At 37.9% G+C, this 20709-nt stretch overlaps 2 protein-coding genes across 5 annotated transcripts in view; one reads left to right on the top strand and one right to left on the bottom strand.

Moving 5' to 3' along the window:
- The window catches only part of tanc2a (tetratricopeptide repeat, ankyrin repeat and coiled-coil containing 2a), a 158011-nt gene extending 150772 nt beyond the window's left edge, over positions 1-7239 (top strand). For all 3 annotated transcript variants that reach the window (XM_084114624.1, XM_084114625.1, XM_084114626.1), the window contains 2 exons: positions 1229-1329; positions 3745-7239. In XM_084114624.1, coding sequence (XP_083970750.1) covers positions 1229-1329; positions 3745-5656 — 2013 coding nt within the window. In that variant the 3' untranslated portion in view covers positions 5657-7239. The remainder of the gene's footprint in view (positions 1-1228; positions 1330-3744) is intronic.
- Positions 7240-7247: 8 nt separating this feature from the next.
- On the bottom strand, positions 7248-16418 carry cyb561 (cytochrome b561). 2 transcript variants are annotated; one of them, XM_084114653.1, is made up of 6 exons: positions 16185-16418; positions 15195-15408; positions 11624-11722; positions 10146-10249; positions 9360-9517; positions 7248-8497 (listed from the first exon to the last, which is right to left on the bottom strand). In XM_084114653.1, the coding sequence occupies exons 2-6, from the start codon at positions 15400-15402 to the stop codon at positions 8305-8307; spliced, it is 762 nt and encodes a 253-aa protein (XP_083970779.1). In that variant the 5' UTR covers positions 15403-15408; positions 16185-16418; the 3' UTR covers positions 7248-8304. The 2 variants fall into 2 exon arrangements, with proteins under 2 accessions (XP_083970779.1, XP_083970780.1); XM_084114654.1 differs by having other exon boundaries at positions 15195-15405.
- Positions 16419-20709: the final 4291 nt, after the last annotated feature.

Genomic DNA, 20709 nt, shown 5'->3' with positions numbered 1-20709 from the left:
AAAAGGGATTGCAGGGCAAATCCAAAATGGAGTTAGAGTGACCCTGTAGAGTTACGACACATGATCCCAGCATCCACTGTGCCTGGTTGCCCTTGTGCTAAACACAGCCGTCAACATTTTCATTCAGCGTATTATTCAAATATTGTGTAATAATTGATTATTTTTTAGCTATTTTATTTATTTTTCATTTGTTATCTTGAATTCAAATTATTTACAATTGCATATATTGTATCAGACACAATTTGTGGTATACCTTATTCAAGGTAGATGGCAGTTTTAACTTGAATGAAAATTCAACAAAAGATTGAAAATTGGACATTAAAAAAATTCCAGTGTTCCAGACAAGTTTATTTGCATTAAATTAATTATGGTGTCTACCCTAACTAAGGTCCATGATATATTGTACTACACTGTAGATATGGAAAAACATATCTGTCGACTACAAGTATGCTAGTATACTGTAAATCATCTTGTTTACAAGCGTCCATGCAATGACAACTAACCTTACCAACAAACTGCATGTATTAGTTGTGTGCTTGGTCTGTGTTCTTAATTGCTTTTGAAAACACTTAAGACCAAAGCAGTTACGGAACAAGGACTTTAAAGACAGTATTGATGTATTAGGAGATATTTTGATCTTCCCATTTTTTTCACCTTTATGGCTACATTATTTCTCATTTTGGATGATTATTTCTCATTTTCCCCTGAATGAAGAAATTCTCTGGAAAGCTCTCTATACACTCAGCCCATGCTGTAGTTTTTCTTCCCATCATGATCTCATCCCTGTTTTGGTTTGATTTGTTGGTTCATTGGGTTTTTCTGACATTTATTGGATTTGTTTAAGAGTTAGGTTTAGTACAGGTAGAGGTTTGAGCTGTCACATTGCATCTTCCCACTGTCCCTGTTGAGCATATATTTGTGTGTGTCAACACATTTTATAAGTGTGTACGTGCATTTCCATAATTGTATGTATGTATAGCATATTTGCACTAATGGTGCTCAAAATATGTTTTTTTTTATTTTTGTAATAATCAGTGTTGACATCCTCATATAAATGTGACATGTTCATTTGTGTGCGTTAATGATTTAAGAGTGTATGTGTGTGTTTGTGTGCATGTCTGCATGCACGTGTGTGTGTGTGTGTGTGTGTGTGTGTGTGTGTGTGTGTCCTCCCTCTGACCTCATGTACGGCTCAGTGTATGACTGTTGGTCCTGTTGTTGCTTGCAGGACTTTGGGATGGCGGAGGAGTTTGCCTCCAAGGCACTAGAGTTGAAACCCAAATCCTATGAAGCCTATTACGCACGAGCCCGTGCCAAGCGCAGCAGCAGGTAATCGTAGAAACCAACAGGCAGGACAGCCTATAAAACACATTCTGTCTTGCACAGATTGAGTGCTGACAGATCATGACTCAAACTGGCCAAATGTGTTTCGATTGGTTGACGTAGTGCTATGCTAGACTTTCAAGATAGAAATCAATTTAAGCCCCTTGACTTCTGCCTCATTAGTTGAGTTGACAACATCAGGATTAGACCTGTTCTTCATACTTCATGTTGTGTTGAACAATCAGATTATTTTTCCTCAGAATGCCCATCATTCATATTTTATTCCTTTTTCTCTTTTGATCAACTATTATTTTTGTGGGGGTGGGGTGGGGGGTTGTCTATGATTTTGTTTGGTAAAATGACTAAAGGAATGTTCCAGGTTCAATACAAGTTAAGCTTGAAATTTACAATGAAAGTCTATGGGCATTCCAGAAGAAAAAAAAAGCTTGTGTTTTTGTCAAAGGACTTTAAATTGTTTCGGTACAATTTTATTTATTCAATCTTTTTTTGAGCCGTCTAATAAATCATAATTTTTGGGATGGGACTACTGTTTTTTGTATTTTTTGTGCAAATATATTATAAAAATTGTCAGGTTTTGTTGTCTTGTGGGCTAAACTTCTACAAAACATAAAATAAATTAAAAGTTTACTTTTAACCAGGGTTTAAAAATGCAAAAACAAAATCAATCAGTTCACTCCGAACAGAATCAGTGTTTTAATGTTTCTGTTCCTGCCTTCCTTCTGTAACATTACAGTTCCGAAAACCGTTAGATTAAAAAAATAATGGTTAATAAGGTTTTTTTTTTTTTTTTTTTGCCTATTCTTTATATCAGAGCTTGAATAGAACTTTATACTAAATAGCTTTATACTATGAGCTTGTGCCTAAACCTCGTAAATCGAGTGGATCCTCAAACTGTCGGCAAAACCTCATACAGTAGTTCCACCTGCCAGTGGCGTAGCAAGTCAGTCCCGGGCCCATATGCAAAATAAATTGTACGGGCCCCCCGCCCCCAAGTACATCGAAGATAGATACGGTAGCCTATATAGACGTTCACTGTAGTGTATCAAGAAAATACCATACCAAACAATACCATAAAAAACACACTCTACCCAACAATTTTTCACAACCAGAACAGAACAAAAACAAGTCTAAAACAACCAAGGCTCTGCCAATGTCAATAATAAACTACTGATCTTGGCACGGCGGCCCTAATGTAAAAACATAAAACTACTCACTCATTTTAGTTGCATTCTCTGGGCCTTTCTTTCGGCAAATTCATCCACGATGTCATTGGTGTTTAATTCACGGCTTCATAGCGGCATAGCCTACATTCTCGATGGAAAGAATTGCCAGTCCCGATAGTCTGTTTTGCGACATGGTGCTCCGCAAATATTTTTTTATTAGCTTCTTCAGTTTTGAAAATAAGCGCTCCGCTGAAGCAACAGTAGCCTAACAGGGACCTTCGACATCGTTGTCATTTACACTAGGTTTGCACAAAAACGGTCTATTTTGGGTAGTTTTTGTGTCGCGACTAACTTCTCCACCCTCTTTTTTCTCTTTAAGGCCCCACTGTTATGTTTGTATTTGTCCATCCTTTAATGTTCAATTAGCTAGCCGATAGTAACCTCTCACACTGTGTTTTCTTTTTTTAATTTGGCGCGGCGATGTAGCGTGCGTCATATAAAAAATGACAGCGTAGTTCTTCTACGTCAGCTGCGGGGTGCAAAAAATAAAAAAAATGCACACTTTAAATGACAGATAAAGTAGACATTACGGAGAAACAAGAAATTACTACACATGACATGCATACAAAAATAATAAAATATATTTATTGTGGCCACGAAGTTCCTCATGGGCGAGCCCCCTATTGGCCCGGGCCCATTTGCACGTGCATACCCTGCATGCCCTGACGCTACGCCACTGCCACCTGCCCGAATCGTGAAAGTTCTTTGAATAAGTACAGCGTTTTCATTATTCAAAAAACACGATGCTTGTAATGGCTAATGTTTTTTTAAATTTACTGAGAAGCTGAGAAGAATGTCAGTCTGGTTGACTGCCAAATTAAAATATTAAACAGTACGATAAAATAACGTTATTAACCAGTTAATGGTAATGTCAAATAAGTTTTCGTTTCGTTGATTTCGTTTTTATTTTTGTTTTCGTTCTTTGAACCAGTTCGAAGCCCTGCTTTTAACCGGTTGACCCATTGACTTCCACTGTAAGTGCATTACTGCAAGAATGATTTTTTACAAACAGCCACTTCAGATGCTGTTGATAGATTTATTTACATTGAACCCCGAATATATTCCTTTAGCAATAGTAATTTCTCAGTCTTTAACAAGCATATTTTCTTCTTTCTCTCTACCTACTGCCATATTCTACCTTCCTACTCTCTCTCATTCTCCGTCTCCCTTGCTGTAGGCAATTCCACGCAGCCCTGGAGGACCTGAGTGAAGCCATGTGTCTGTGTCCCAATAACCGCGAGATCCAGCGCCTGCTGCAACGCGTGGAAGAAGAGTGTCATCAGGTTGAACAGCAACAGGAGCTGGATCCTCCTCCTTCCCCTCCCCGCGATCAAGCCCCATCCATGATACCGCCTCCACCGATGGAGCCCCATATTTCAGACATGGAGCCTGTCCAGGACTTGTTTGAGGAGGATGACGATTACCTTGAGCGGGATTTGGATGGCCTACCGCTTGGTGTTCCCACCGAGCCCCACACTATTCCATCGGGACTTCCAGTGATTCAGAACATGCCTCCATCTCCAAGCCATCATGATTCACCCTACTTGGGCCAAGCATATGACCTTCGCCCCAGCCCCCCTTCAATGTCCTCTCCTACACGGCAAGGCTACCAATCCACCTCCCCGTCGCTCTCCCCAACGCACCAGAGCTCCCACTTCCGGCCCAGTCCCCCTCATCAGGCCTCTTACCACTTCAGCCCACCACCATCACCATTACGCCGTGGAACACAGTATCGTGCCAGCCCCACCTCTGAGGGAGTTGCCATGTACCGTCCCCAGTCCGCCTCTGCAGGACGCTATCAACAGGACCAGCTTGCAGGACGACCCAAGTCCCCTCTGTCTAAGATGAGCAGCCAACGTTCATTCCAGTTTTCCCAACAGACTTCCCAGCCATCACAACAAAGCCAGTGGTTGCAGCCAGCTAAGGCACAGATCATCCGCACCAACCAGCCCAGCTCCGCGGTACACTCCAGTGCCGTACTGGGTAGTAGTGCGTACAGTCAGATCGCTCACTCGATGAGTGCCCGCTGCCCAGGTGACATGGATGAACTTGGGGATGGAGGATACTCTTCCTCACTTCAGCCTCAGGGCAATCTGAGTGCAGGGGCCTTGTACCAGCGTGCCATCAGCATGGATCCTGGCCTTGTGGAGGATGAGCTTCCCCACAGGCCCTCCTCTGCCTACAGACCCAGTCCTGGAGGTGTCCGCTACGGTCAGGCACCACAGATCAGCCGCAGTCAGTCGACCGCCTACTATCCGGTCTCACCCCACGAAATGGAGCGGCAGGTGACGCTAGGTTCACCTGAGAACCTTCATGCACACCGACGTCCAGTCAGTGCCAATAACGTAGAACCCAAACAGCACCCACCGGCTCCACGCCCCCTTATTCATTCCCACAGTACAGGTCTACGCTTCTCGCCATCCAACAACAGTTTGGTGGCAGGTTCTGCTGCTAACCTAGGCCCAGGCTTCAGGGCGTCAGCTTCCGCACAGCAAATGGAGATACCCTTAAATATTTCCTATGAAGGAAGCTACCATGATGACCTTTCACCGATGTCACCCCCTCAAGGCACAGACTTCCGGGTGGTGGGTGGAACATATCCAGGAGAGGCCCTTCGCTCCCGCAACACACCTTTCATGGGCATCATAGACAAGACTGCACGGACTCAGCAGTACCTCCAGCAGCAGCCTTCGCTTGCATCGTCCTCCTCGGGTTCTCGACCCTGGGCTGTTTCATCTCTGGATACAGTGGTAAACAGTCCAGCAACTTCTCCAAGCAACATGGGATATGGGCAGCAAACGGCACCCCTCAGCCATATCGCCTACTACAACCGCACCAACAACGCTCACAATGGCCACCTAATGGATGATGATTTCTACACCAACCCTCCTGGTGTGACGCGGGACCGGGCGGATGCTATGGGCAGAGTTAGTCAGGTTCCCACATACCCAGATGTGAAAGTGGCACGGACTCTACCAGTTTCCCAGGCCTATCAGGACAATGAGTATAGGCAGTTATCTCGCAATGAAAGGCAAGGCCCAACCTCACCCATTAAACCAAAGAGACCTTTTGTGGAGTCTAATGTATAAGAAGAATGAGTCAGTGTGCAAGATTTATTAGAACATTCCAGAGGAATATCTAACATGTTGAACATCTTATCTTTTCATTTTTTTTCCCTCCCATATCTTGATGGTGAAACTACAGACCTGTTGAGGTTAATTCCACTTATGTGAAGTGAATCTAGCATGTACTGTACATATCAAGTGCATCTGTATTTGCTCTGGACACATAAATGGAAGTATCAAGACCCATTGGAGTAAAAGTAGGCCTGTGTAACTGCTGTACGCCAACCTTCTACTTTTCTGTACCTTCTCAATGCCAGCCATGGACAATTTGCTGAGCATTGCCCTTGGACCAGATGTCCCCACTGATATCCCCACTCAGACCAGTAATAATCCCTGAGAATCCTGCTGTGTCTTGAGTTAAAAATGTACCTGAAATATTCCAGATCAATATTGCTTAAGCAAAAAAAGTAATATTTAATATTTTAAGTTATGTTTGTAAAAATATATATGTATATCTAAATTTCAATGCAGTTGTGTTTTTCAGTTTGCCTTTACTTCCTAAGTTGAGACGCATTCAGCAATGTGAAATATTTTTAGACTTTTTATGGGCATTTTTATTTTTTTGTCAACAGGTTACAAAGGTCAACAGGATTGCTGCAAATATATGTAGTGTTTGGCTAACGATCTGCTCATGGGAAGTAGCATCCAGGTAGTCAGCTGTTAATTGACTTAGTCACAGCATTAAAGCAGAATTTATCTTTTCCAAAGAAACTTTTGTCATGGGAAATAGGCGTGGGGGAAACTTCTTTTTTGCAGCCTCAGAATCCACATGCTCTCATCCATTATGTTTTGAGAGTTTATTTGTGCACTGAAACATTCACATAAGTTGTGAAACTGTTTGCCTTCATGTTTGCCTCACCATTGAACTAACATACCTAACTATTGGAAGGTCAGGCACATTTTTAATGGATGTCTTGACGGTATATTTTGGGAGGATGGCAGCAAGTCAGATTCGCTCACTGGATATGGCTTAACTAATCAATGTCAACTGCTGTTGAAAAAGAGCAGGTCTTTCTGCAGCGGTTTATTTTTTTCTCTCTCTTTTTAGAAAAATATGCGGTGCACTCAGTTTTGACCTGGAATACTGCTTACTGTACAACAGTGTTTGTATTTAACTATTTGTTTTCCTTTTGTATGACCAAAATGTACATGGCTGTAAATAATGTGCTGAACTAGAACGCATGCTCTCTGCTAATACACAAACCCGAGTGTGGTTTTATGTATGAGGGAAAAGACTGTGGCACAATATATTTCCTTGTTTCCCTTATTAGAGGAAAAAAAGAACTGAAGTTTAGGTTTTGTATGTAATTTGTTTTAATATTTTGATTTTGTTTATAAGTGGGCTTGCGAAGGAGGATTCATTGTAAATTGTCTGTATGTGTGAGCTGTGTTGTTTTGCTGGGAAGGAAAATCAGAAACGTGAATGAGGACTTTTTATCCGGTTACACGATTGTAAACTGTACAATCATCTGTATGTATGAGGGAAATAAGGAGCTTATTTAAAAAAAAGAATACTACTTCAAAGAAAATCAAGGTGAAATAACTAACCACTGAGTCAAACTTATTTCTCATGAATTTATTTCAGTTAAAAACTTGGTATATACTGTACATCCTTAATCACAAGTGGACTTATAAATCAAGCATTATGAACACATACTGATATTTTATATTTTATATCAAATAGAAAACAGTGATATAAATATTGGCACAACACTTGCAACAGACAGTTTGCACAATACAATCACAGCAATGAAAATACAGTACAGTACAGATCATCTGTACACTCTTTCAGATGGAGTGTGTGTGTGTGTATATATATATATATGTGTTGGGTGTAATGCATTATTAAGTCATTAATTACTATAATTTAATTTCTTTTCCCTTGAAAAAGTAAAACAAGGTATTTATTTAATTTTTTTCTGTCATTTAATTAGTTACTTCTGATGTAATTGCATTATATACTGTATAGACTATAGAGCAATTCTTTAATAATAGAGAATAAAATAAAATCAAGATTTAACGTCTGTTAAAATATGTTTATAATATAACTTTCTCACTTTAAATACTTTGCTCAGTTCAAGAATAATTTATACAATTTTATATTATTTATTTGAGAGAATTAAAAGAGTAGTTTCATGTCTATTCTTTTATTGTTCAACTGGTCGAGGTTGATATGGGAAGTAATGCAATACTTTTTAGAGAGCAATTAGTACAGTAATCTAATTAAACTGTTAAAGATGTACAAATAGTTGCAAGAAATTAAGTAACTTACCAAACTCTGATATTTCAAATAATTTAATGCATTTAAACACTATATAATTGTATATATAGTGTGTATATATACAAAATATATCAACAATTACAAATCACTCAAAAAAAAAAAAAAAAAAAAAAGCCTAACCCTGAAAAAAAATTATAACATTTAAATACTCCAATAATAAAAACAGTAACATGTTTGCTGTTCCATACATGGTGGTAATTTCATCCTGCTTTAATGTTCATATGACAAGGGGTGTCAAATACAAATAATACGAAGACTGCAAATGAAGGAACTGGCTGACAGGTTTGCCAGGACACGGGCAGAAAGGCAGTAGTTGGAGTATATTAAGACATTAAGGAGAACTGGGGATTTCTCCTTCCGACAGGGTCTTAAAATGCACAGATAGAGCCTCCTCCTCAGGATTCGGTGGCCGCCTGAAATCATCTCTCGTCACCACGTAACCCACCACGACCCCAAAGCACACCAGCAACAAGCCCAAAATATTTGCCAGGACCCCCTCAGCTGCAAACTTGGAGTAAGTAGGCCTGAGAACAGGAAATGTGCCATAAAATCTTTATTGGTTAAGGAATGGAAAAACACTGTTGTAACTTGCAAAACTTAAATAACACAAGCTTCAGACCCACTTCTGAACTGGAACACAGTTATTTAAGAAAGATTTAAAGGGATAGTTCACATAAAGAACAATATCTGTAACGATAACTACATTAACGTCCACACAAGTGGACGATATCATTCGTTTATTTTAAGTGTACGCTGCAGTTTTGTCTGCCACTTTAAATGCTCGAGCTCTTTCAAGCAGGACGGATTCTGATTGGCTGTCACTGTTTTTATTGTTCATTGGCTGGAAAAATAATAATTCTGAAAGTGATTCCAACAATGTTATTTCACTGTGCTGTTACCATTATAGTTGTGGTGCGGACTAATGATTTTTAGAGCTATCTTTATCATTATAGTTGTCGTCCTTCATGCGAACGTGCCTTTACCAGTTATGTCAGTGTGTGGGACTTTTCCTATTTATTTCTATTGTATTATTTGGATATGAATTCCGCCTGCAACCACCCAAATGTGTTAAGAGTGTTTATTTATGTGTTAATGATTATATGTGCAGCATATTTTATAATTTTTTTAAATAAACTATTCATGAGTTACACAGTAAATAGGCACACAAGGAATATCTTGAATAAATCCAGCATTTGATGCTCCGCAGTGAGAGATGGAGAAAAGAAGCCAAATATCATTAATATTCATTGAAAGTCTCTTTCCGCTGTGACTCATTCACACGGTGACTCATTCCTTTCCTCTCATTCAAAATGTTTACCTCGGCTTAGTGACATCAGTTGTTATTTTCAAAAATGATATCCGTTAGATACATTCACTGACACTCACATGATGCTGAAGAGCAGTTTCTCTGTGATTCCCAGCAGACAGGATCCCACAGACATGGCCAGCAGCAACAGACCAAAGAAGACGTGCAGAGGGAGATACCAGCTCCTCAACTGAGCAGATGCCCATGGGAAAAGGAAAAATCCCAGTCCCAGTAACCACTGGAGCAAAGGAGAGGAGGAGAAGTCAGTCCTAAGACAACTTGAGGCGATCTATTCCATTGGCCTCTTAAAAATGTTTTAGGATCAGGTATCTTCAAATTATGAAAAGGTTATATAAAAAATTGATAGTCCGTAAAAAAGAATTATAATAATGAAAAAGATATATAATGGAATTACTTGTAAATGTAAATGTTTTATTTATATATATATATATATATATATATATGTGTGTGTGTATATGTGTATATATATATATATATATATATATATATAGTATAATAAAATAATTAAATCCTATTTTTTAGATGTACATACAATTTGAAGTGGAATTTAATAATTTTTTTTCCGATGTATGAAGAGCATATGAAGTGGACTATCAGGTCAGGTTTCCAGGCTGGATTACCAGTGCCAATAAAAACACTAATAGCAATGTTCTGATGTCAATAGTGATGTAATGGATCTGACCCTCCACACGGGGGTTTGCTAATGCAGAGCAAAGTGCTTCCAAACCACAAACACTTTTGCAGAACAGTCATGATGCAGCTCAGCTGTTCAAATAAGGACAAAGGAAGATGTTTAAATGCAAACAGACCTTCGCCCTGGTCAAAACGAAATAACTGCAAATTACCTGCAGGAAAAACAGCACAAAAGTGAGCATGCCACACCAGCTGTGCAGAGAATACATGTGAGGGATCTTAGCCGATGAATGGAAATCAAATGCGGCCACAAGACCTGAGGAGAGAGAGAGAGATTAAAAACATATACTTTTTATTTTTCTTCACAATTTTCTGCATTTAATTTAAATCAAACTGCTGATGTTTTAGGCATGTTATCTATTTTGTTTTAGTAAACTTTTAAGATACTCGTATGTCTGAAAATCTCCCATCGCTATTCAAAACCTGAAGGAAAATTTAAAATTTCCTTTATCATCAAAAAAAAATTCATATTTATTTGAGAATTGAGAAAACGTGTTTTTTGTCATACCCTGATTCACTATGGTAAGCCTATTAAAATTGTTTATATTTTAGACCTGAAGGGATGCTTTTCGTGCAAAATTGTATACTTGCGTCACTCATCCGTGCGTGTCTCATCATATCTGTAAATAGAGAACAGTTGCTCCGGCTACTTTGACGCATGTGGGAGTGGCATAGGTTAGTTGTCACAACGAGCGAGAAAGGTTGACATGGAGCAGCTAAAACTTGAACCTCAGGGGAATCACCCATTTTAAAAAAACACGCAGAAAAGAGGAGAGTCTGCTGGCAAAAAGAACGCGACAGAGTTTGTAATAAACCAAGAATCAACATTGGCTTTTCGGAGATGGCGAGAACTGAGGGATTTGAAATGTAAAAGCATTTATTACTTAAAGGTGATTAGGGTATTTTATTGAACAGATAAATTGCCATGTAGCTCTCTTTAACAGTTCATTATAAAGTATTATCTATTGTGAGAGTCATTTCATGGTTGTGTAGCTGTGCTGGAATTTATTTTCAAGGAAGCACCATGTCTATTAATAGGTAAAGCTACAGTAACGTCTTCAGCTAGTCAGCTTGAGATCCTTTCCATATAAACTGGTTATATCTCTTAAGAGCAGTAGTGAATGTTTTCTGAGCAGGAGGATAACCATATTCATCCGCAGTCACACAGATGCCGAAGCACAACCAAAACAATGTTCTTCTGCAAAATGCATGCCGTTTTGTTTTTTAACCTCTAGAGGGCCACAAGTTACATCGTGTACCTTTTTAAAAAAAAAAAAGAAAATCTTACTGACCCCAAACTTGTAAAAGGTAGAGCACATATATAGACTGTAACAGAGCAGTTAAGTTGCACGCATTGGTGTTGACTTGTTGGAAATGCAAATCTAGTTATCCTGTGCCCTGCGATTAATAAAATACATCTGTTTATCTGAAGAAAATTTTTGTTTTCCCCTTATTTAACGGTTCAAACAGCACATTAGTCACGGGAAATGGCTGTGACCGCAGCAGTTGAGAATTTCAGCTAAAATCTGTGTCAATAAACAAATACCCAGCAAAACAACAGTGCTGCCAAACGTACATGTAATCTACGTTTTCTTCTAGCCTGTTAGCACACGCATGTTATTGGACTTACCCACAATACTGATGATGAGGGCCATCATATGCAGCAGAGCGTGGAGAATTTTCACGGAACGTTTAGTCTCATTTCTGAAGACACGGTAAACCAGAACAGCTGTGGTAGAGAAAGAACAAGCTCTTATTAAGCCATTTTATCATATGTGAAAAGGTTAGCCAATTATAAAAGAATTACAAGATAGAAGTCTTAAAGGCACCAAAAACAGCCTGCGTCAGGACTGAAATTCTACAGATGCAGTAACTTGTCAAATAACAGCTGAAGATGTATTCCTGTGTGTCTTTTTGGCCTTTGTACAAGCAGACAGATCCCCTCTGGGCTGTTTTTGGGACAGCTAAACCTCTAATAGGCCAGTGACCTTTCAGATATAATGTCCTAATTAAATTGCCATGACGAGGGCTTTGAATCAGAGGATCACTGCTAAAGATATTAGCTCAATTAACATCTGTCTCTCTCTGTCGAGTGCTTTATTAAGTGTCCAGATGGACGAACCATGAATTGATTGTGATTATACTTTAACAGCACAGAAGTGTGTGTGTGTGCGTGTGCGTGTGCCTGTGCCTGTGTGTGTATATACAGTATACAATTATAGAGATCAGATACATCCATTTCAAATGGTTCAAAATAATTTATCTTCTCTGACTATTTTCTTTACTGTAACCTAGACAACAGCAGTTACAGATTAATAGAGAAAACTACACAATACTCTCTCTCAGCAGGGCTTGATCTCTGTTTGAAAACCAACCATGAAGTATTCTAGCCCATATTGATTCATATATATACACAAAAATCAGGAAACAAATCAGATCTTAGCTCTAACAACATTAGCTGGGCCTTCCTGTTCAGTGTTTTATTACAAGCACAGAGTCACACACACACACACACACCCTAAGGGCAGAGAGACAGAAGACCCAAATGTCTTATTAGACAATTACACCCAATCTGTTCTTTGCAACCAACTATGCTATATCACTGACATTTGGCCAATACACAGTATTATAGAAAAATGAGAGAACACTTTTTGATGAAAGTCAAAGTTTTTTTTAAAGAATTACCTGGATTTATAAATCATACACCATAAGAACACAATAAGAAGTATTACCAATTTAAATATAGTAGATTTTGTTCATTAAGACACAATATTTTTACTTTAACATATGTAACATACATTACAAGGAACATATATTTTAATAGTATATATATATATATATAAACACACATACACTACTGTTCAAAAGTTTGAGGGGTTTTTGCAGCACAACTGTTTTTAACTTAAAATAATAATACAAAAAAAAATTCTTGCAAAAAAGCATCAGATCAAAATATTAAAATGATTTCTGAAGGATCATGTGACACTGAAGACTGGATTCAACTGGATGAAGGCTGAATATTCAGATTTACTATCACAAGAATAAATTACATTTTAAAATAATATTTCACAATTACTGTTTTGTATTTTTAATTCAATAACTTTTGAACAGTATTTACATAAACATTTTAACTGTTTACATTTTTATTTTAATATATTGCATTTAATATGTTTATACATTCCAATTTTTAACTACAATTTATACCCAATAGTGTAGTTTAAAATGCACTGTTTGAGTGAGAGAATAAATGGGCTGATAAATGCCTCAAGTAATGCCAACATTTGTTCATGCCACCAACACAGCAGAGGATTACTAGGTTAATCAGTCATTTCAGATGTATTAAACTGATTACATGAAAAGAAAAAGAAAAGATTATGTTTCTAGGCAGTTCTAGCACTGCATGTTCACTTGCTGGGCTACAGAAAAAAGAAATATATTCAGCCCAGAAAAACTATATCAGTATCCTTGGGTGTCATTTCCTGAACTGCAACTCTTCTATTTATTTACAGTGAGGAAAATAAGTATTTGAACACCCTGCTATTTTGCAAGTTCTCCCACTTGGAAATCATGGAGGGGTCTGAAATTGTCATCGTAGGTGCATGTCCACTGTGAGAGACATAATCTAAAAAAAAAAAAATCCAGAAATCACAATATATGATTTTTTAACTATTTCTTTGTATGATACAGCTGCAAATAAGTATTTGAACACCTGTCTATCAGCTAGAATTCTGACCCTCAAATACCTGTTAGTCTGCCTTTAAAATGTCCACCTCCACTCCATTTATTATCCTAAATTAGATGCACCTGTTTGAGGTCGTTAGCTGCATAAAGACACCTGTCCACCCCATACAATCAGTAAGAATCCAACTACTAACATGGCCAAGACCAAAGAGCTGTCCAAAGACACTAGAGACAAAATTGTACACCTCCACAAGGCTGGAAAGGGCTACGGGGAAATTGCCAAGCAGCTTGGTGAAAAAAGGTCCACTGTTGGAGCAATCATTAGAAAATGGAAGAAGCTAAACATGACACTCAGTCTCCCTCGGACTGGGGCTCCATGCAAGATCTCACCTCGTGGGGTCTCAATGATCCTAAGAAAGGTGAGAAATCAGCCCAGAACTACACAGGAGGAGCTGGTCAATGACCTGAAAAGAGCTGGGACCACCGTTTCCAAGGTTACTGTTGGTAATACACTAAGACGTCATGGTTTGAAATCATGCATGGCACGGAAGGTTCCCCTGCTTAAACCAGCACATGTCAAGGCCCGTCTTAAGTTTGCCAATGACCATTTGGATGATCCAGAGGAGTCATGGGAGAAAGTCATGTGGTCAGATGAGACCAAAATAGAACTTTTTGGTCATAATTCCACTAAACGTGTTTGGAGGAAGAAGAATGATGAGTACCATCCCAAGAACACCATCCCTACTGTGAAGCATGGGGGTGGTAGCATCATGCTTTGGGGGTGTTTTTCTGCACATGGGACAGGGCGACTGCACTGTATTAAGGAGAGGATGACCGGGGCCATGTATTGCAAGATTTTGGGGAACAACCTCCTTCCCTCAGTTAGAGCATTGAAGATGGGTCGAGGCTGGGTCTTCCAACATGACAATGACCCGAAGCACACAGCCAGGATAACCAAGGAGTGGCTCTGTAAGAAGCATATCAAGGTTCTGGCGTGGCCTAGCCAGTCTCCAGACCTAAACCCAATAGAGAATCTTTGGAGGGAGCTCAAACTCCGTGTTTCTCAGCGACAGCCCAGAAACCTGACTGATCTAGAGAAGATCTGTGTGGAGGAGTGGGCCAAAATCCCTCCTGCAGTGTGTGCAAACCTGGTGAAAAACTACAGGAAACGTTTGACCTCTGTAATTGCAAACAAAGGCTACTGTACCAAATATTAACATTGATTTTCTCAGGTGTTCAAATACTTATTTGCAGCTGTATCATACAAATAAATAGTTTAAAAATCATAATCTTTTTTTTTAGATTATGTCTCTCACAGTGGACATGCACCTACGATGACAATTTCAGACCCCTCCATGATTTCCAAGTGGGAGAACTTGCAAAATAGCAGGGTGTTCAAATACTTATTTTCCTCACTGTATTTTGCAAACATAAGTTAAATGAAGTTTTAAAAAAATACACAATATATTTTATTTTTTACTTATTTACTCTACTCTATTCTTTACTCTATTTATTCTTACCATCTCCATAGAGGAAGACCAGGCCGAGGACCATACAGAGAGGGTGGACGTTAAACTCTTGAGCTGAGCTGTCCCAGGCGTAGCCTCCCCGGTAATGTCCCATCCACACGCCTGTGATCACCACACATGTAACCCCCAGCACCTGAGAACACCCCACGTACCACGGCAGAGTCCGCAAGCCGCCCGCGCTCAACGCCATACCCTCCATTACCTGCTGGGACACAGGGATGATAGAAAGAAAGAAAACCTTTAAGGGATGTACAAGACTCCACCTCTTTGCAAATGACATATTTAATGAATTATATGGATAGTATCTTTGTTTTCTTCATGTAAAATATAATTGCGACCTGGACATGTTCAAGATATAGAAAGCCAAGCACCAGAAATAGTTATAAGAAACAGTCAAGTAAGTGAAATTATTTGTTTTATTAATAAAACTAAGAAGTGGACATATGCTATACAGGCATGACATAAAGAATGCACAATCATGTAGTTCTGTAATTGCAATATTATTAAACATTCATAGTGATATTAATATTTTCAGTATGGAATTGCAACAAGTCTTCATATTGTTGTCTGGATATTATCCAGTGGATAATCACGTGATTTCTGTCGTTTGCATTATGAAACCTTAAGTAAACACATTATGCAGATAAAGACTTTCCGTCTCGTTGTGTTCATCATGTGGTCTTTGCCTGACTTACGAAAGTAAAACATCACCCTCGTGTAAAAACAGTGACTGCATGATGATTAACAAGCTTAAACTCCCACTTAGCTGGTGCAAACACATCATGTTTAGAGGTCTAGAACCATAACCTCGTCGTGATAATAACAAGTTTTAAGATTAACCCCTTGGATAACAGAGGGAAAACTCCTACAGACGTCATGCAAACCATAATCCAGAGCTGATGCAATTTTCAATAGTATTTGCCACTAAATGATGATGCAGCATCACACGCGCTGTCAATAGTGTGAAAAAGTGTCACTCACCTGCACCACGTCTCCAGAAAGCCGGAGGAAAGGGCGTGTTTTTATTATTGTGTATTTCAGACAAGAATCACGAGATCCTTGCTGCTCGGAGGGGTTTTGTAACCTACTTTCAAAAATGTATCTGATATTCTCTCTATACAATTAACTCGAATTCTCTGCTGATTTAGACGCGCAACTCACGCGCCTGCCTGACATTTACCACATTAACTTCTATTGTAGCTCACGGCTTGACGCACTTGGAAGTTGACGGGCAGATATTGGCCACGCCCCCACGCTATCACTATTGGCTGCTGCTCGGGAGATGGGAGGGGTTATTATGCAGAGGATGATGCTTCCGTTGCCTTGGTAACCTGCATCTTTGTGTGATTGCTGATGATTTGATCATGTTGTCTAACCATACTTAAACCATATTATATTTCAGCACTTCCAATCATTTAACCAATCATGCTCGCATCTAAACAGTAGCCTAATCTAGTAAGCAATCGATTAATAATAATTTATTGTTTATTTGTTATTATTGATTTTTTGATTCTTTATAGTTTTATACTACCGTTCAAAAGTTCAAAATATATTTTTTTATGTTTTTGAAAAAGTACCTTTTGCTCACCACCAAGGCTGCAGATCAAATATAGGCTACAATAAAAAGTTATATTGTAAAATATTTGTACAATTTGAAATAGGAAAATAAAATTTTATTTTTTAATATAGGCCTACAGTATGTTAAAATGTAATTTATTCCTGTGAATTTTCAGCATCATTAGGCTACTCCAGTCTTCAGTGTCACATGATCCTTCAGAAATCATTTTAATATGATGATTTGATGCTCAAGAAACATTTATTATTATTATCAATGTTGAAAGCAGTTGTGTACAATTTCTTTTCAGGATTCTTTGATGAATAGAAAGTTCAAAAGAACAGTATATATCTGAAATAGAAATCTTTTGCAACATAGTAAATGTCTATACTGTCACTTTTTATCAATTTAATGCATCCTTGCTAAATAAAAGTATTAATTCTTTCCAAAAAAAAAAAAAAAAAAAAAACCTACAAAAGCTTTCTATTTCAGATAAATGCATTCTGTTTATCAAATAATCCTGAAAAAAAAAATTGTACACAACTGTTTTCAACATTGATAATAATAAGAAATGTTTCTTGAGCATCAAATCATCATATTAGAATTATTTCTGAAGGATCATGTGACACTGAGACGAGTAATGATGCTGAAATTCAGCTTTACCAACACAGAAATAAATTGCATTTTAAAATATATTCAAATAGAAAACAGTTAGGCTATTTTAAATTGTAAGATATTTCACAATATTACTGTTTTTGCTGTATTTTGGATCAAATAAATGAAGCCTTGGTGAGCAGAAGAGACTTATTTTAAAACATTTAAAAATCTTACTGTTCTAATAATTTTGGCCACCACTGTATATATATTCAAATGTAATTTTCCACAAAGCTACAGTTCTGCTCATAAGTGTACCTTCCCTATGCAGAATATGCAAGATGTTTATAATGGATGATCAATGGCTGTTATATGCCATAAGTAGTAACTTTGTATAACTTTTGAACAGGATCACGATGTGTAATTCTTTCATATTTTGTGTAAAGATCATTTTTGTTTTATTTACTACTGCCCTCAGTCGTTGATCATCCAGGTAACAACACACAGTATTAAGATTCAAGAGTATGTAAACTGATGAACTGGTTCATTTAAATTCAGTTATTATTTTGTCTTGTTGTGGACTCTACATCTGTTACGTGAAACAGCTTATTCGGGACATTACTAAATAAAATAAAATAACATGCACTCTTTATGATTCCTCTTAATTTGTTGAAATTATCTAGTAAATTTATGAGCAGAACTGTATATTTGCCTTGTCAGGACAGAATTATCTGTTGAGTTCATTTGCATAGCCCACAGCATTATACCAGCTGAGTATCATCCTTTATATTATAGCCTCCTGGGACCCAGAAAAAAAAAAGTTTTTTGAATTTAGTTTTTTTCCATGTCATCACACTGTTTAGAGCACAATAAACAAATGGTAAAAAAACATTTTTGAAAAATGATATTTTATTCATACGTTATGTCCTCTGTAGTGGACGCCAGGACTAAGTTGTTTAAAAAATAAAATGACATGAAATTATATGTATAGGCAAAAACAATGGGATTTTTTTTTTTTCAATCACCAATAAATTTGGGGGTTTCAGGATTTTTTCAACCAAAATTTGTATAAAGATGATTCTCACCTATGTTATGAAAGAAATAACAGAATGAATTGATACACCATTTTACTTTATGCAATATGTGGGTAAAATGTCCATAAATTAATATTCCCATTCAATGCAATGTATCTATAAACTGTATCTAATTTGCACCTTAATGTGTTCTTGGAGCAACATTTAATGAAAAAAAGAAGTGTAATAATTGGAGTAATAATTGGCAACATTTGAATAATAATATCTAATATTTCATAGGAATGATGTATAATTTATTTCCATATTCACTTGTTGTGTCTCCCAAAATGCCTGATAAACATGATTTAAGTCCTGGTGTCCTCTACAGTGGACACGTATGAAATCAATGCCCTGTTCTGTAACATAATTTTTTTTTTTTTTTTTTTTTTTTTTTTAAACCCCTTAACATTTTCCTGAGATGTTGTTTTATGAAATACAATCTGAAAAGTAGTCCAATTTAAATTATAATTACAATATATTATCATATTTCCATAAGAATGCTACATTTGATCACTAAATTAATGTCAGACATTTTTAAAGACCAAGGAGAAGTTGTTTTCATGGTGAAACCTCCAAACATTTCGTATCTCTGAAAAGTCCTGAATGTGCTCTTTACAGGACACCCAGGTTGTGTCATGTGACATGTATGATGTCAGAGAAATTCACTAAAATATAATGTCCACTACAGTGGACAAAAGTCTATTCCCGGGTCCCAGGAGGATATCACACACTGACCACAAGAGGGATGCAGTGAGCTGTGGATATAGCTGCAATTCATCTGCAATATCTCCTGTCTCGTCATTGGCCACGATATTAGAGCTTATGCTGACATAATGTGTATGCATGATGTGTCACAGCACTGACATTATCTTCAGCGCTATAATCCCGATCTCCGTCAATAACACCATTCTTCCCCTCACTTTCCCTGTCCTTTCATTTCCTGCCTTTCTGCTGGGGGTGGGAGTGAGTGATGAGAGATGACATTTCGAGTATGAGATCACAAAGTAATGACTCATAATTGATTCACTGTTTTACGATTACACATTTAGAAACTTTCTCTCCCCCCTTTTGTTTCTCGTCCTTTTTAAGCCAACTTCCTGTCAGGTGAGGAGATCCAACTTCAGTTTGAGTTTGTCTCACTGCTGCATTATAAAAATGTCCCCTGTGAAACTTACCACGTGATACTTGCACATTATGCACAAGGATGCAGGGATTTCTCACAGACATGCATCTATATTGACGTCTGTCCTGTGTTGACCTTGTTTGACAGGCGCAGCTATGAATATGAATGGGAATTGCATGGTCCCGCGGGTCCGTTCAGCACAGCAGGTTTGCGCCAGGCCCGCGGCTCCAACGCCCGTTTCACACATACTCCGTTTGCAGTGCGTATTTTTTTCCGCACTCATGTTAACAGGTCAGAGCTTTCACACTGCACGCGGATGCGGTCCGGCGATCCGTTCCAGTTGCGGTGCGTATACAGCAGTGCCGCGATCGTTTCCCCACCGAGTCTGTTTTTGCTGTGCTGCAAACGCGGAATTAAAGTGACAGCGCATGTTTCGTGGTCAAAATGAACACAGATTGACCTGAAAATGTAGTAATTTCACCATAAATGTGTTTAATTAAATAAAATGTAGTAATCTCACCATAAATGTATTTAATTAAATAGCCTAGTACTTTTTTCACAGTCATCTTTTTACTTTAAGACCGGGGTAAAGCGAGGAAAACGTCAATTTACCTCAACAAGGCTACATAATGAACAACACTTGTCTCATTCGTGGAGGTGGAAAAACAAGTTCTTTGTGACATGCAAGATTTATTGTATTAAAATTTAAATGCAAAAGAAAAGGCATGTGAGATAGCTGTTTTTGTCAATTTTAAGTTTTAATTTAAAATGTTTGCGATTTTAATATAAGTAGCCTACATGGTTAAATATTTGACCACTTGCTTGAGCAACTTATAAGTAGAAGTAATGCATGGAATAATAGGCCTACGTTGTTTAAATTGTGTTTAAACGTGCATACGTCCATTAAAGAGTGTATATAAAGAAAATCGCAATGCTGACAACTTTTTTTTTTAATAAAAGTTGCTGCATAACTTCTGGATTTGAAATAAAAATACTAAGTATGTGTTTGTGGTACAGCCGCGGATCATGCATTGCAAACGCAGCATATGTGAAAGCTACGGTGGCCGAGAGAGCTCAACGCGCTGCAAATGAAGAAAACACATGCAAACAGAAAAAAACGCATGCAAACAGAAAAAAACACATGCAAATAGAAAAAAACCC

The sequence above is a fragment of the Abramis brama genome, assembly GCF_963993115.1.
Source record: "Abramis brama genome assembly, chromosome: 1".
NCBI classification, from domain to species: Eukaryota; Metazoa; Chordata; class Actinopteri; order Cypriniformes; family Leuciscidae; genus Abramis; species Abramis brama.
Note: the sequence above shows the minus strand (reverse complement) of the source record. Positions and strands in the feature narration are given on the sequence as shown.